At 36.4% G+C, this 19159-nt stretch overlaps 1 protein-coding gene across 1 annotated transcript; it reads left to right on the top strand.

Moving 5' to 3' along the window:
- Positions 1–465: 465 nt before the first annotated feature.
- On the top strand, positions 466–3981 carry LOC115231918. The gene has a single exon (XM_029801809.1). The coding sequence runs from the start codon at positions 466–468 to the stop codon at positions 3979–3981; it is 3516 nt and encodes a 1171-aa protein (XP_029657669.1).
- Positions 3982–19159: the final 15178 nt, after the last annotated feature.

Raw genomic sequence — 19159 nt, forward strand, 5'->3', positions numbered from 1 at the left:
AGGCGAATACAGCAACAAAGAACCCACAGATTAACCGATCGTTGGTCACACGATAACGAACGCCTCGGTCCAGCTCCTCTGGAAGACCTTATCAAGCTGAACCTCGGATCGTCAGAAAATCCCGTCAAAACAACCTGCCGCCCAATGCGATCTTGTGTGGGCTCGTGAAAAGATCACCGAGCGAAGATAAGGTCCCTGGTCAAGTGCATCGGGATCACGTGACGCTTGTTTGATTTTTACCGTGGTCTTGGCGGTTAAATAAATAAAATAAATGTCGGAATTTAACAAATTGACTGCTTCCTCGTGGCTGGTCATGCTGGAAATAAAAATGTTTTGAATAAAGATTCCCTATTTAGTCGATATGCTTTTCATTGGGTTTGTTTCAGTTTATTCCAGTTTTTCTCTTATATTTTCAAGAAATTATAATTCTAGTAACAAAAATAACAATTTCTTGTGGTGTCGTGTATGTCTGTTTTCACCAGTCTGCAAGCAAATCCTGAGGGCTCTCTTACAAAAGATATTAGAGATAACCGACAACTATTGGTAAGAAGCAAGTCTTCGGGGCTACATGATCCCCATGAAATTTGTGGAAACTCTCCTACCGAACATGTCTCACCCCATCTAATCCCTCTTAAATCGGTGATCGGTGAGGAACACTCTAACGACAAAGTCAAATGGATTTCTGGTGTTGTGGAGTCGGCGAAGAGACGATTTGGCAGAATTCCTCGTGGAGGATGGAGACTTATTGCCGAATGTTTCAACGTCCGCTTTCTCACTCAAAAGAGTGTCTCTGATGTGAAAAACTTACTGAATGTAAAGCCCTGCTCTAATGGCTGTGGCAGTCGAAATAATGTGGATACCTCAGATTACTTATTGCCAAAGACAGAAATCTCCATTTATGGTAAATGCAAGGAAGAGTTTAATCTCCAAATTCAGGAACTTAAATCAATCCCACGAAATGCGAGAATGCCCACAAAGAAGATTCCGTATAAATTGCTAAAGACTGATGTTCTTGTCGCAATTAATGCAGTGATTTCGAACTATATATTATCTTCTCCGCCTGCAAGCATAAATGAAATCACGGATATAATTTATGCCGGGCAATGCTCATATGAAAACATTACGAGGCAACCCCTAACAAAAATCACATGGCTTGAGGATACGGAAAGAAAGATTTCCAAACTTAGAGAAAATCTAACTTTCGTTAATAAGTTTAATGGCCAGCAATCTAAAGACGAAAAAGAGAAGACACTGAACATTTTATGCTCGTTTGGATACAAAAAATCCAGGAAGGGAGAGCTGGCACGCGTATCTAGTCTTATTGAAGATAGAGTCAAAATTATGGAGAAAAAAATCTCAACCTATCGCTCCAGAAAGTCGTTTAGACAAGATAATTTCTGTTTTGAACTAAACAGGAGAAGATTCTATCGAAGACTGAACTGTGAAAACAAAGATTCTGATTGTCAAGTCCCAGAGGATAAGTGTCTATCTTTCTGGAAGGGCGTATGGAAGAAAGAGGAGAACCGTACTCCTAAAGCTATTGTTGGTAAGCATATTACTGGAGCTGAACAGCTTCCAAGTGACGTGAAAACTGATTTTATCAAGAATGTTATCCAGTGTGTACCCAATTGGAAAGCCGCGGGTTGTGACGGAGTTTATGGATTTTTTATCAAAAAGTTCGAAGCTCTTCATGGCCATTTGTGCGATGAGATCCTTAAAATTGTGAACGGAGGCTATTCCCCTGCTGAGTGGTTTTACACAGGAGTAACATACCTCATTCCAAAAAATGAAAAGTGCCATTCCCCAAATGACTTAAGGCCGATTACCTGCATGCCTATATTGTACAAACTTGTCACTAAATGTGTGAATACAAAGCTTACAGACTATATCGAAGCGTTTAACCTTATCTCGGATAATCAGCTGGGAGCTAGAAGGCAATGCCAAGGCGCAAAGGAACAAGCACTAATAAACCAGTGTGTCAATAGTGAGTATGGAAATAACTTATTTGCAACGTGGATCGATGTCAGAAAGGCATTTGATTCTGTCAATCATGAATTCTTATGTCAAGTGCTTGATCAGTCTGGAATTCCGAATTGGATCACAAATTTTGTGAAAACTTTAATCAAAAATTGGAATGTCATTTTGACACTTAACAATAAGAGAATTGGAACTGTAAAATTGGAAAGAGGAATCTTACAAGGAGACTCACTCTCTCCACAACTCTTCACTCTGGTAATGGATCCGTTAAGTAGGAGCTTGAATATGAAGTTCCCGAAGGTGCGTATAGGTCAAAATGACCCGTTCACGGTTTCATATTCAACAAACCATTTGTTGTTTATTGACGACCTGAAAATAATTGCTGAGAAAGAAGACACCGTTCTAAAAATGATGGAAGATGTCGATGAATATTTTGATGCCGTTGGCCTCAAGAGGAACTCGGAAAAGTCTGCGACTAACCTGGACTATGTGAAAGATACAAAATGTCTGGATGGGTGTGCTGGGTATCGATACCTGGGAGTCTTGGAGGATAGAGGAAGTGATGTCAAGAAAATCGAGGTAATGAAAACAATTGCTCGAAACGTGAAAGAGAGAATCGAGAGTCTTGCAAAAACAAAGTTAAGTGCAGTAAACCTCTTTAAAGCGATAAACGAATATGCACTCTCTCTCTACAACTACTATATCGGATTGATCGACATTGAACCGAGTGAGTTTGATGCCATTGATCTGGTAATTCGTCGCATTCTAACTACTTTACGAATCCATCTGAAGCCCGCTAATAAAGAAAGATTATATCTCGGCAGAAATGGTTTTGGAAGAGGCTTAATCTCAATTTCCAATAAGAGCGAATGCATCCTGCTCCAATTTCTCTCCGACCTTGAAAGAAAAGCCTCGTTGTGCCTCAGAAGAGCAGGAATCTTGCGGGTCTTGAGAGAAAAGAAAACACATATGACCACGATTGCAAGATTTCTCGCTCTCAAGTACAATCTGGAAGACCAATCAAAATTGGATGTAAACCTTATTAAGGAGTGCCAGAAGAAAAGACTAATGGACACCATTAAATCTAAGATGATACATTCAACGCTGTTTAAATGCATTCAGGAACCGAGTGCTGATATCGTGGAGTCCAATGTATGGCTAGCCAATGGGAACAATGGCCCAAAGGCCGAGGCACTATATTGCTTGGCCCAGGATCGCAATTTGTTTTTCGGAGAGGCAAAGCCTAATTGTAACCATTGCGGCTCGGCAAGAAAAACCGTGGATCACCTAGCTACTCGATGTAGCAGAATGCTTCACGGGTCATACATGCGAAGACACAATGAAATTGTCAGATGCATACATCTACACGTCTGTCGTCAGTACGGAATAAAGAAATGCAAGAAATTGAAAGCACACTCAGTCCAGTCGGTCGTGGAAAATAGTCGTGTTGAAATACGAGTAGACATGACGTTGCAGACCGACATTGAAGTTAAAAACAACAAGCCAGACATTTTCGTGCTTGATAAAATGAAAAATGAGATAACGATAATCGAAGTCGGGGTCACATCCCAGGACAGGTTAAAGCAAGTCGAAGTAGAGAAACTCCACAAGTATGATCTACTTGCTGGAGAATTGGCACAGATTCACAAGGCAAAAGTCACGATAGTCCCTGTCGTATTGACATGGGATGGGGTAGTGACCAAGTTCTATAAGTCCTACATGAAAAAGTTGAATATAGAGGTCCCGACTAAGGCGTACATTCAATCAGTGACAATCAAGAAAACCCTGGAGAGCATGGTCGTTGAATACAAACATGGCATGAAGGTCGACAACTACCAAATTGAGAAGGAAACGGATAGTCTTATCGCTAGAGGAGAAGAACTGGGAGTGTCAGTTGACTTGCCAGAGGAGTCTGCTTTCTTACTGCAATACGAAGAGGAGAGGTGTCAAGACATGACCGGTCAACGGAGTAGTTCCCCTAAGAGAAGAGAGAATATCAATTAATTTTTTTTTTTTTTTCTTCGTTTAATTTTCTAATAATGTTTAATTTTAGTAATTATTTTAATTTGTTTATGTTTTTAAATTAATTAGGAAAAAAATTATTCAAATTTGTATTTGTCAGGCAGCACAACCTTTTGACAACCTCTAGTCTAGAGCTTAGTAATGACCAATGACATCGTGTAGTGCTCATATTGGGACAAACAGGATTTATAAAAAAACACAATAAATTCAGGATTCGGTTCTTGAATCACGATGTTGACTATCAGTGCTCCAAATTCGATGCAGTACTCAGTAAACCACGTATTCAACTTGACGTTTTATTGCAGTGAATAAAAATAATCAAATGATTTATAAGATCAATCAAACACGGTATAACGTTGTCGACAGAATAATCTCCTTAATAAATCAATTGCCCAAAAGACGGTCGAATAGCTAATATCAATTTTTATACATAGTCTGTAACAGCAAAAAGGAATATTCTTAAAACACCATTTAAAATTGAATTTAAAATTGATTTGACGTATTAATTCATTCTTTTTCTTTTGAGCCATTCCTTAGCTCTCTAACTGCAATCTCTTGTCGACCATCACCAATCTGATCCTCACTCCAGGATTGTTGTTCCATGGGCACGATTTCGTCGTCCTCAAATTGTTGTAGAGATTTTCGTTGTAGAAAATGAATGACTTCACTAACATCACTCTCTTGATAGTTCATCCCATGTCGGTTCTCCACTAACATGCTTTCAAGAGTTTTCTTTAGTACAATAGATTGAATATATGCCCTCGGAATAATATCCACACCCAAAATCCATATATGATTTGTAGAATTTACTCACAATTCCCTCCCAATCATAACAATAGGGACAATTTTAACTTTCGCTTTGTATATTTGGGACAACTCTCCAGCGAGGAGGTCGTATTTATGAAGTTTTTCAACCTCAACCACCTTCAGCATCTCCTGAAAGTGATTCCGACCTCTACTAAAGTAATCTCCCTGGTCCTTTTATCGAAAACAAATATGTCCGGCTTGTTATGTTGTACTTTAATGTCTGTCATCAGCGTCGTATCGACTCTGATCTCAACATTCTCAGTTGTTACTATTGATTGGACTGAGTGAGTCTTCAGTTTTTTGAATATGTGATTCCATATTAAGGACACAGGTTTAAATGAAGACATCTCACCACCTCATTGTGACGGCGTATATAATCACTATTTAACATTCTATTGCATCTCGTTGCCAATGATCGACTGTTTTTTTGGCAGATTTACAATGACTGCAATTTGATCCTTTTCCCACAAAGAACAAGTTTCGTCCTGTAAATATATATTTAAGATGAATTTGAGTTCCATTTTTCTAAAATTAATTTGGAGTCCCCATATTTTTTTTCCCCATATTATAAGAGAATGAATAAGAAAATGGGAGTACATGTCTCAAAGTATGACTTGGATGTTGGAGATATTGTATTCTATTTTAATTATTTAAAAGGCTCGGATTCAAAGGATTACGGGACGAATCCTTCGCTAAGATTAACAAGGTTTGAACAACCATATGGGAATCCAGTTACTATTGTTGCAAAATTGTCTAACAATTTTGTCAATTTAGAAAATAGAGATGGATCAGTAACAAGAATGCATTTGAAACGACTAAAAAGTTAAAAAAGACTTAAGTTGATTATGGCAATAAAATTATTCTTAAAAAAATTAAGTTAATCTTACATTGACATTGATTGATCGCATCTAAACATTGATTGACATTCAAATAATTAACTAAATTATGCATTTTTAAAGATTTTTAAAATTTATAAAAACGTAATTACATAATAATTAACGTCATTAGAGTGATTTAATATTTAAAATGAATATTATTTAATTTTAAATGGTGTTTTAAGAATATTCCTTTTGCTGTTACAGACTGTATGCATTTTAAACATTAAAAAAATTAAAGAACTGAGTTTAAATTGTAGAAAATATATCAATAATGTCCATGCCTTTTCCTGGCACGCCTCTGACTGGCAGGCATGGTCGTTCGATTCTTTTTCCACGCCTTTTTACGCGACTTTTTGTCAACCAACTTCCTCCTTTTAGGTTTCACATCCAAATGAGGCTCGTCATCCAAATCTCCACCACACTCCCCCATCACCACCAATTTCCCATCCTCCGTGACAGAAACAGCCGATTTCTCCCGGGTACTCACTCTAGCAACAGATTCTAACAAAATATACATTTACACATTACCCATGGTCTTCCCGATGGCAGAAGGATCTGCCAAATCTACAATGTCTCCATCATTTTTTCTTAGTCTGACCACTCCCCTCACACTCTTAGAGGACACACAAGTCTCATCACACGAGTCACTCAATCCACCCTCACTGCAAATAAATACGAGAAAACAACATTTGGCCATGGAGTGTCACGTCATCATCATTCTTTGTCTTTTTATTAGAACGAATTGATTTGGCAATATTTGACACAACCTTGTGGAACTCAACTGGGACTAGTTCCTTCAGTGAATCAAGACTACTCATAACAGACATGAAACAACCCAATCATTTTACACGCTTTGGTCAAAATTCGTATTCTTTTGATTCTGATCTTACTGGAACAGTCCAATCCAGCCACCCTCATCACAGCAGGAATCTACTCAATCAGACAACACAATACCATTCTATGAATTGAACAAACTACCACTCCAAAGTTGAAGTAAATCAACGTGGAGTGAAGCAATCCGAGACTTTCGAGTACAACACCCGACTGAGGATGTCCCAACAGTCTGATTCCATTATCTATGCACAATTCCACCATCTTCTCAGTGAATGTCACTATATCGAGCTCTTACAAAGCAATACTCGACTCTCGACCAATGAGGCCTCTCAGTGCTACCAATACTCGACATATAAGTGACCCATCTCCCACCAATCCAAGCATCAATTTGGAGACCACTTTAGTAGTAGCCCCACAACAATCCATATCCACGCCAGTCCTCAGAATATATTGCCGGGCACCATTAATAAGCACGTGCGCCCCATCTCTTGCCTTCCTTCCTACTTCCCCTAACCCAATAATTCCTTCTGCGACCATTCCGTCCACAATTTGTTCTGAGTAACCTGCAAGCCGCGTAGAAACGAGAAGAAGACATCGAAATCGAGCCTTCAATACTTAAATACACTGCAAACAGCTTTTGATGAACTCAACGAAGAGTCCGCAGTGTCTCCAAACAGCAATTGGGAGAGTTCCCCCAGTCGGGAGGATATATCAGCCCCTCGATAGTGGAGAATGTCACCCAAAAGCACATACCCTCTCTTCTGGACACATTGGTCAATACAATGCCCACTCTACAATACACCCACTGCCCCACCTCCAATATTCTCACAATATATCCAAGCAGACCCCCAATCTGTTCATTTCCCAAATAAACAACTCCTGTTCTGCTCACACTCAACATTGCTCGTCTACTATAGTCAGCAAATCACTACAGCGATGGCATGTTACTCCTTATATTCATATCCACTGTTAGTTCACCCATTTTCCCCAAGACCATCGAGTAAACCAGAGCAATGTCCTACAATGACAGACTGCCGTCTCACCTGCTCACCAAGTAGCCGATTACTCTCCCTAATAGTAGTGATGTACTCCATTTCCATATTCTTCCCTTCATTCGAATGTTCCAATCCCATCACTTTGTTGATGCAAAAAGACACGAATGTTTTGGTATATTTTCCCACTACTTGACGATCCTCCACTAAAAATGAGGATTCCCAGTGACTGACAATTCGGGGACGACAGGGCAGTATCAATGAGTTTCCGCAGTGCGCGGAGAGCCATCCCCACAAGCGAGGAGTCGGACACACACAGGGAATACAACCTCTGCATTATAGGATCAACACTCTGGAATAACACACAAACACACATTTGATATATCCGTCGCCCCGTCGCAGAACGATGGCAAAAGTGCCCATATTTGAGTCAGGAGTGTCGACAATTTCTTAGCACACACTGATCTCCCATTTTGTTCTAGCAGGTTACACCTGTCCTGTATTTGGTCAATCAGAGGGAGAAATCGGCAGACAAAGTACTCCAGCGGCACATTTTTAATATTTTTGGCCAATAATGGGAGGATCCAGCCATGTGTCAAGTCCCCAAAGTCATTATTGGGAAAGAATTCCACTGCCAGTACAGACAGCACAAATTGAGGGCCCATTGATTTGACCGCAGCTCCAATTGTCCTGTCGATCTGTTCGGAATACTCGAAGCCATTCGTGGAACGAAGGTTGGCCAGACACGACAGCGACTAAAATATTGCAAAATTTCAACCGAAGTGAAAACATGAGGAAAAGAAGATCCAAATTTCTAGATTTATTGGATGACAAATACAGAATAGATTTTTTCGAATACTTTAAATACGCATTCCAAGTTGTCTTTGGATTGTAAATTAATCGAGTTTTGCAGGTCCCCCACAAAATCTGCCACAACTGACCGCATTTTCTCATCCCATTTTTGTGAGTGACTCAAATTCTCCCCCGCACGATTCAGAAATTCCTGAAATTAACATAAATCACAACATTGATGGCTAAATCGACGATCTGGACGACCGCCCTATTGCCAGTCCTCAACCCGTCGACACACAAATCCAGCAGAATAGAACACGAATCGACATAGGCACAATAATCCAAACTACCCAATATAAATCATTTCTAACCCAAAGAGCACGACAAGCAAAGTCAAACATTTGAATAAAAGGCACAAAATGTACAACGTCGCCTACCGCAGGACGAAATTGTGAAGACAACTAAAACTGAGTAACAGCAATACTCGAATAAAGTCTGTCAAAATTGGGGAGAGAGAAGGCGGATTAGCCTTAAACAGAGAATATAACACCTTAGTCACCGCAAGGCTTATTTTCTACAATAAAAGTGCACAACTAACAGAGACGTGGAGAAGAAACAATTTCAGTAGCACGTCTATGAGGGAGGACACATTTTGACAAGAATGAATATTTCCAACAAATTCAGTCGAAAAGGCGAGAAGATAGAGAATTTGAAGATGATTAGCCTCGACTAGAATACACAAACACAACACCACCAATATGCCCATTTAGACTATTTATGAGATATGTAGCGAGATGGGACACTATAGGGTGACCTTTCAACTCATTTCTCCATTTGGCCACATTGTTAGAGACAAGGATACCCACAAATTTCCTCACCTTTTTTCTAATCTGAGAATAAAACGAACAAATCACCTTTGCGAAGGCACTGGAAGAGAAGGATATGAAATCCAGAAAGTAGGAGGGCGGAAATGTCCAATCGTCAGCCGAGAGTGCCTTATAACAGAATCCAAGACACTCTAAACACTAAAAATAATAAAACGAAATGACCGGATTGACAATCAGGACATTGTTTGGGTATTCTTTGAGGATATTCGAATATAAATCGGAGAAAAACTCAAATTTTTGACACAAAAGTGAAGTAGGGACACTAATTTGAAGTATTATTACCCACTTTTTAATCACAAGTTTTAAAAGATAGAGCGTGGCGCCCAACGAGGCCTCATCCTTGGAATTTTGGAGAATATTTGTCTGAAAATGAGAATTGTGGGCAACCAGGACACCGAAATATTCCAATTCCGTTTCCCCGAGGCCCCTGTTTTCGCGGAGTTTCCCCGCAGTGCCTAAAACAGCCAGAATCTGAAATATAAACAAATCGACTACTTGTTTGTGCACAGATGGAACGAATTGGCCTAATTTGAATATTCTTGAGAATGTGGGATTTGTACAGCCCGTCCAATTTGTAGCCCATGTGGCAAAAGTGGCAGCAGTTGTGGCAGTCTTAATAGAACTCATAGACTTCACAGAATCGGTGTCATTGTTGCATAAAGCTTCCTGAGTAAGCAGTAGGGAATTGCCTTAATGTTTGAGTTATTGTGGATTACCTTTTGTTGTAGGTTGATTAAATAAAAGGACACGCTCTCTGTTCTTTGTTGTCCTGGGATTGCAGTCACTGGATTGCCCTTTAGCCCATTTGTGTGCTTTTCCTTTTCTGATTCGTTTTCGGATTTTAGTTACCATACGTTCACGTATAAAGAAACTGACAAAGTCACGTGTTTATTATTTAATTATTTTTGAATTAAAATATTAGAAATAATCATTATTTGTTCGATTCATTTCATAGTTTGATTTTTATTAAGTAAAATATAGCACATATATGCACATGTAAATGAAAAAAGTGAATTTTATATACTCTCAATATATAACTGACTACCGAGAAGATGCAGCTTTAAAGTCACAAAATTTAGTATGGAAATGAAAATAACGAGAGGAATAAAAGTAAGTTTAGTTTTTTTATGTTTTAGCATTGAACTTTTAAATTACAAAAAGATTAGTTTAGATTAAAAACAACTAATGATCAAAAGACTTTACCCCTCAGGATCGCAATTGAGATTTTTGGAACAGCCATTGCTTCTCCTGAGGCCCTCTTCGTCTTCTGGCGATCAGTTGTCCGATTCTACCAACAAGATCCAGAGATTTGTTAATCATTGCTCCGGATGTTTTAAAGGAGATTGGGAAAAGGATCACGTTGTACGTCAAGTTTGAGTATTTCGAGATTTAAGTTCTTCAGCTTTTTTAGCGGCTAACCCTGAACTGATTGCCGAATCGACTAAATTCGTTTTCGAAAAGTTGTCCGTGCACGTAGGATTGCACGCAAGGCATTTCCGTTAATCCGCGGAAAAACGATGATTCCATCAGGAGGTTTCTCGTCTCCACGGTCGAACCCCACGGGTTCCAGTTCGGAGGGAATCCAGCGGCTCTTGTTATAAAAAAAATTTTAATGATATTCAAATAAAAAAAGATGAATGATTATGAAAGTATTAAATTGGTTAGAATTATTATTGTCTGGAATTAGTCGATTTCAAATGAGGCTCTTTCTATTGAGTAGAATTATTTATAAATACTTCTAAAACTTCCGAATGATCTGCTCAAAGTGGGTATTTTAAAGTTCCTCCTAAAAATAGCTTGAACCCAACAAATACTTTTTGTATATAAAAACCCCGAGAAAAACACCAAACACCGCCAAAAGTCCAAAGAAAACACCAACGCCCAGTCCAATTCTCCTTGATTTGCTAGCTAAAAGTAAAAATTCCAAAGAGACCGGATATCGAGGGGGACGAGTTTGAACCATCTATTGATTTAATAATAAAAATAAACAATTTCCAACACACACGGCAATGTATTTCTGATTACACCGGGTCGTAACAAAAGTTCCGTTTCCTGCAACTGCAATGCATATAATTTCATCGTCGTCGAAATAAGGTTCACCAGGAGACCAAGGAGGGTTGTCCTGAAAATTATGGACTCCATATCACCGGCTCTCCGTCAAGCCAGGAAATCTGCGTATTATTCCGCAAAATTCTATAATCAGAGTAAAACATTGTATTTTGTATGTCTGAAATTTGAATATTCGAAAAAACATTTGTTGATCTCGCTAATTATGTACACGGAGGTTGTCCTGAACAACGAAAGGCCATTAGAAGAGCACAGTCTCACCGAGTCATGATAGGTTTGTGGCCTCCCAAAAAAGGTGTATGTTTTTTCTCCAATCTTTGTAGAGTATGATTGGTTATTTGAATCTACAGGTCACAAATAGTGGGGAAACGGTAAAAATTGTTGGCACATTGGATGTTTGAATAGTTGACTAAAAAGTAAAACAAGTTTCCAATACATATGCCGTCGTTTTTGTAGCAAATAAACCTCGAGTCGCGACACTGGGAATTAATCCATTTCCCATTTGTAAATTGTGCATAAACACAACCGTTCTCACCAGCATTCAATGGATAGTCGACTTCCCAGTTGGTATAGTTCTATTTTAATAAGTTAAAGTCTAAACAGAGTTTATTTCGTCTCCTCTCATCATGACACCATAAACGTACACGGAACCATAGTTAATTCCAATCTCAAAATTGACGTTTTCTAAAATACAAAACTTAAATGTAACCCATTATGGCACAATTATCCAATTCACTTATTGGGGCGTATAGTTTTGCGTCTCTCTGAGCACAAATCCTTCTTGCAGTATTTATAGAGGAAAGGATGTCAAAGACATAGAATGAGTAGTTACGGAAGTAAAATATCTGGGAGAAATAATCTAATTCGGTTAAATATAATAGATTTACGATGTTTATTCTCTTCCTTGCAATTCTTGTTGACTGCCCCGTCAATTACGTAATCTAAATTTAGTTTCTGGTTTGAAATACCCAACTCACAAATGACGTGTCCGACTTCATCACATCCCACAGTTATAAACTCTCCGTTCACGTATGACCTCGAGACACATTCTTTGCTGATTTGAGTGAGAGAGCTCCATGGAAGGTATGTCTAAGTAGTCCAAATTATTTATACAGCTTCGTAATTCTTTTCCGTAATATATTTATTATTGCCGACATTCATAATGCCGACGAAGGATGACTCAGAAACGGCCTCTGAAAATACACCATTTTTTAATACCGTGAATTGCACAATTTTCTGAGCCATCGTTGGGAATAAAAATATATCCGTTATGATCTGAGTGGCAGATTTCTCTGGCGGTTACAAAATCCCTTTTGGCCTTATAAATATAATATGAATGTCCTCTGAAAGAGAACAAGCTATCATATGGAACTAGGCCATAAACTGACACCTAGCTCACTATTTATTTTTTTTCCGGACGTTATGTTGATTCCGTTCGCGTTGATGTAGTCTAAAATGTTTTATCTCACTTTACTGTCTTCGCATATATAATATGCAGTATCCCACTCGTAAGTAACTTTCCATTTACCAGATTTAGCCATTATTTGTACTCCTTCCCAGTCGTATGGGACCGGAAGGGATGGGTCGAAATTTGAATAAACCTTTTTATTAACGAAAAATATCCATTTACTATTGCGGAATCTGTTTCTTCTGCATAATAAGAATTTGTTCCTTCGTCAGTCCGATATATTCCAATGGTTCTATCGACATATATTAGGCCTATGATATGACTTAATATCTAACTTGCTAAAATGTCATTTTCCTCTTGGTTTTCAATGTTTGCTGAATAGTGTCCACCATAGTCGTTGCAATCGAAATATGGATAGTATACATAATCAGGGTTTCTAGACATGTAATACGAATGATTGTTGTAGTTATAAATTTCTGAATAGTAGGCTATTAAAGATAATGATACGATTACTTACAGTCTTGCCATGTGTTTGTGATCACTATAACTTATTACAACTAGTTCTTACCAATTAAAAGAAGTTGGAGAATCATTTTAATAGGTATTTACAGAAATTTCATTATATAGCAATATTAATGTATTTCTTTTTGTTAATTTAACCACAATAATTTTCATATAACAAATAGATTTATAGCATTTGATGAGCGCGTGTCCAATTATAAGAACAATATATTTACACATTAATATTTGGTCATCTTAAATGTTGATAAAAACAACAATATAATTTACACATTAATATTTGGTCATCTTAAATGTTGATAAAACAACAATATAATTATTCCTCATCCGCCTCCGTGGAGCCGACAAAGATGCGATTTTTGATGTGGTTATAACACGACCGAGGAAATAGAAGAGAAATGCAAGTAATTACCAAACTGAACGTAGACAAGACGATTGATGTCAACAGGATCCACCACACAGTCATAAAAATTTTTTCGTTGAACAGATTTATTGTCAATACACACTGAACAGTGTATTCGTTGATATTGTGGCCAAACCATTCTAATCTGAAAATCGCAAAGAGTAACTCGAGAAAAGTAATACGACTCCGTCATCAGTCCAGTGGAGATTATTTCGTTTGCTGCCTTGATTCCATACCAGTGGAACTCATATCCCATAAAGGTGTCGAGCAAATATAACTGCCCCACAGCGTTCAGAATGTACAATGCTTTGACAAAACGTAGCTCCAGACAAGATAGTCCCCATTCAAGTTAAATAGAAGTCTTAGTGTTTTTTGAAAATAATTTTCCCGATGTCGATATTTCTTTTGTTGTTTTTTGCCCGCATTCCGAATAGTTTAATTAGGTGGTCTCTCAAAAACTCTGCCATTTTAATTCTTTCTGAGGCTTTCCCAGCAGTCGAAAAGAGAGATGCAGACTGTAGGACACTGGAAATGTTAAGAATAGATTTCGAATAGCAAGCATTCCATATACTATTGGGGATGTAGAATAGCAGTGCCTCGTGGTCAAATAACTATCAATACTTGGAAAAATAGCATAAAAGTTGTCCACTGGTAGTAAGTCACCACATGCTTCCTCTCCCTCGTATGGAATTTCCTTTGAGATTGGAACGTAGTATGTATTAGAGATCCAGCATGCCTGTTCAATATACATGTAATACTTTATTGGCAAAGTCGACATAGTTTTGAGTGAATTGTGCAGGACACCAACATTCTATTGGATCCCCGACGTATTGCTTTGTGCTCAGAATAATTGCAAAGGCAATGAGGATTGATCGAATGTATTTGTGATTTAGTTTATCCACAATGTCGTCACATGAGACTGGAGTCCCTTCTTTAGAACTGAAAATAAATAATTCAAATCAACTCTTTCATAAACACTGAAAATAATCCAGAAGACATTTTTTATGTTTACAAGCGTTTCTGCCACAAATCTACAGTTTAATAAAAATAGTTGCATCTGCTGCTTTAATAAGCGTTTTTTTTGAACCAAATATGGGAGGAAATCAATATTACTTATTTCAGCACAATTTTAATTTTAAAAGTATCTGAAATGTTAGTTTTACAATAATGTGTGAATGTTTATTAAGTAGCGCAATGTAAATGTCATCAATATACATGTTTAGTTACTTAACGCAGGTGTTCATCTACTGAATTGATTTTGCTTATAAGCATTTCCTATCAAAATATTTCGATACGACATATTGTCGATGCCAACCATCGATCAGGAATCCTTAAATATCAAAGGTATCAGATAAAAATTACATCACAAATTAATCCTTTAAATCTATTTACATAAAAAAATAAAGTGCGACTAAATAATAGACATAATCAATTCAGAACAAAAACATCAATAATATAAAAATATATTTCTACAATTATTTAATTTTTCCACTTTCATTTTTGTCGAGAGTTTGAACTCAAGAATGATAAAAAGCTTAAAACACACTCGGTAGAATCTGTATCGTCGAATGAGAGGGTTGAAATCAGATTGAACATATTTATAAGACCGCATCGTCGTGGAACCTAACAAGCCCGATTTGTTTATTTTCGACAAGATAAGGAATCACATTTTGAAGGTGGAAATTGGGGATAACATCTTCCCAAAACTTACAGCAAGTGGAGATTGGAAAATAAGAAAATATTATCTCCTATTCAAAGAGCTAGAATTAATATATCATGCGAAAATGAAGATAGTACCCATTGTATTAACATGGGATAGGCTGGTTACTCAAAATCTCTACAATATGCACGTTCACTTAACATCAGTGAGAGAACGCACGGATACATTCAATCACACTATAAAGAAATCTCTTGAGAGTATGATTGTTTCTTTTAGAAAGAAAGTTGAAACGTGGGAAAGAACGCTCGAACTGGACAAACGAATAAGAGAGATTTATCACCAAATTAGTATGTCTTTAACATCGCCCCTGCCTGTCATTATCTCGAAGGAAAAGAGGCGAGCTTGCTTATCTGAATCACTTTGCGAATAGAGGATAGAGTGACCAAGAAGTTTAATTAATTTATATCTCAATTAGTTGATTTTTATTTATATAATTTATTAACAAATGAGAAAAAAGCTACAATACTTAACTGATTTGCTCGAAACTGAAAATGTTTCTATATACAATTTATACAAAAAATTGACATTAAAAGATGCAATTTTGTTTTTTAATATGTTTTGGGATGACGATGTACTAAAACGATTCAAAATTGTTTCAAGATTTTAAATAAATCTAATCACGGAAATTTAATAATTGAACGCTATGATACTGAAATTCAACAAACAGATATTTTCAATCCTTTAATGACTAAAGACTTTTTTGATATCGAATACAGAAGAGACCAAGATATACACGAAATTTGTTTACAAGAGGATTAAGATCCTGAAAATAGCGACAAAGATACAAAAATCATATATCTGGATGATACAAAAGACATTGGAAAAAGATTAACTGAAATAGAAATGGAACTTTACTGTAATTCTTAAAATGAAAATGATGTTTCGCTCATTAATTCAATAAGAAAATATAAAACAAACCTAAAACGGGCAAATAAAAAGGAATAATATTAAAAACGAACTGTCTGTAAAACAGATATTTACTAATTACAAGACTAATAAATACATGATTTTGTGAATAAAAACAATTGTACACTCTATTGAACAAGCAATGCGGATGAAGATCATATACTTTATTCTATTTGAACAAAAAATTGTCGATCATTTGTACAGGAACTTTGCAGAACTTGATATAATGAATATAAACTTCAGTGAGCATCCACAACAACTGAGTCAAGATGCGAGGTGCAGAACAGCGCCCATAGTCGTAAAAACCCACCGAATTTTTTCTTTCTGGTAATAAACCCCTGAAAGAAAGACGAAAAATAGCAACAAAATTGAAATTTCAAGTTTGAGCAAAATTATTTGGAAAGAGGACCTGAGGTAGAGCCTGGAAACAAATGTTGACCACATTACTTTAGCTCATATGAAAAAATGAAAAATGAAATCAAAATAAATCAAAAAAGTTGCCAATAAAACACCAAAACTTGTCAAATGACGAAAGTACAATTGAGTCTGTCCTCCTTTCGAAATCCATTTATATCGATGGTCGAGTAGTATACACAAGTTGGATTTATCTTGAAATAAATAATCAAATTACAAAATTTTTTTATTTATGACACGATTGAAAATTATTTTCACACAGCCCACAAGTTAATTGGATACCACGAACAATTGCATCGACTGAGAAGAGACCCCTTCGACTGTTTGGTAGAGATTGACTTTGTTTAGAAGAAAAAGCCTCACAAAAATAGCTAAAAGTAAAACATCCATAATAAGTCGAGTTTGTTGTACAGGGTAGTTCCACAAATACATTTGATATATTTTTTGTAAATCTTGTTGAAATGAGTATCGTCGATCACAGTAATGTTTGGTTTTTATATTTTAAACTCTTCAATTTCGATACCCTCAATGAAATTGAGAAACCCCATGTCGCCAAAATCATAGGATTTTCTGGTTTCGGTAAGCAGTGAAAGTCAACCTATATATACTACATGTGCAGTTGTCCATACTTTATTACAAGTAACATGTTGTGTTAATTATAATATAGGGAACAAAAAATAACAACAATACATTAAAAATATTAACAAAAATTACTATTTTAAAAATATATCCACAATATATACAATCCCAAATGTCATATAAACAACAAAAAAACAACAAAAATTTATTAAAATAATACACACCAAAATATCACACCACAAAATAAAACTACAAAGAACAAACTAAATATAATAAAAAATAAAACCCGAACAATCCTTAACACTATAAGGATATTTAAGCGTCAAATTCCTGCAGTAATAACACATAATATTAACAGTACAACAATGCTACAATTCACTCCACAACATACCAAACAATCCCTAACATGCCCACAATACTTCTCCAATATTACTCTATACTTACTTAACAGTTTCTCCTCGTATATATGTCGCATATATTCTATCGAAAATTTATTCCACGTCTCCCGGGGGGTCAAAGACACGTGAAATGGCACTTTTTCGGATTTTGGACATCCCCTGATGACATCACCGATGTTTGAGAGGTTAAAGCGGGTATATTCCGCGGTCTCCAGTTTTAATATTTTGAGTGTGGGGGGTGGGATATGGTCGAGGGTGATTAGGTCGGAATGGAGGGCTTGGGATAGGTATTTGTAGGCCACAAGGCAAACTGGGAATTTTTTGAAATTGCATTGGGAAATGACTTTGGCGGGAATTATACTTTCATGTCCTTGATGGCACATGGAACAAAAATACTTGTAGCTGTAGTTACAGAAGGTTAACAAAGATGCTAAAAATATTTTTAATTTATTAATTATTTATTTAAATATTTAAAAATAATTTAATAATTATTCAATAAATATTTAAATACAATTGTATGCTGATGTGGAGCATCCATAACACGTAGTTTCGTTTCTATTTGCTGACAATTCCATATGTCGATTAGTGACGATAAAAGTCTACAAAGCTCAGAATTTGACAATCTTTCCGATTTTTTACTTAAATTACATGACTAGGATTTATTTTTTAAAAAATGCCAGGATTTTGTCGGATTCGGAATCGTCTAAAAAGTGCCCAATGTTGAGAGAAAAATATTTTTTTGCTGCATTTTTTATTTTATTTCTTTCGAATTTGACCAGTGATGCATCAGCTTTAAGAAAGCCCATGTTTTCCTACAGAAATGACAAATTTGGTTACATGTTGGAGAGATTGTTCGGTTTCTGTTTTAATGTATGTTAAAAGATTTTCTAGTTGAGAATTTCGTGTGTAGTTTTGCATTTATTTAATAAAACTTTGATGATTAATTTGTGAATTTAAATACATATAGATTTCTTAATTAGTTTAGTGACCACAACAATCCACAACGAGATATTTAAATTAATTTGATTATTTATTTTTTTTGAATTATTATAAAATTTCATTAATAAAAATTTGATTTTTTATATTTTATAATTTTTATTCCTAATTTTTTATTATATATAATCAGATTTGAAACCTTCGACTGTTTGGTAGAGATTGACTTTGTTTAGAAGAAAAAGCCTCACAAAAATAGCTAAAAGTAAAACATCCATAATAAGTCGAGTTTGTTGTACAGGGTAGTTCCACAAATACATTTGATATATTTTTTGTAAATCTTGTTGAAATGAGTATCGTCGATCACAGTAATGTTTGGTTTTTATATTTTAAACTCTTCAATTTCGATACCCTCAATGAAATTGAGAAACCCCATGTCGCCAAAATCATAGGATTTTCTGGTTTCGGTAAGCAGTGAAAGTCAACCTATATATACTACATGTCAACCTATAGACGAAATACACGGAAATTATCGCCTAATACTGCTTCCCTCAGAATCTATACATTATGGACAAGGATTCGCAATACACAAGAACCACACCTCCAGACTATATCGATATTGG

The sequence above is a fragment of the Octopus sinensis genome, unplaced genomic scaffold (genome assembly GCF_006345805.1).
Source record: "Octopus sinensis unplaced genomic scaffold, ASM634580v1 Contig18957, whole genome shotgun sequence".
Classification (NCBI taxonomy): domain Eukaryota; kingdom Metazoa; phylum Mollusca; class Cephalopoda; order Octopoda; family Octopodidae; genus Octopus; species Octopus sinensis.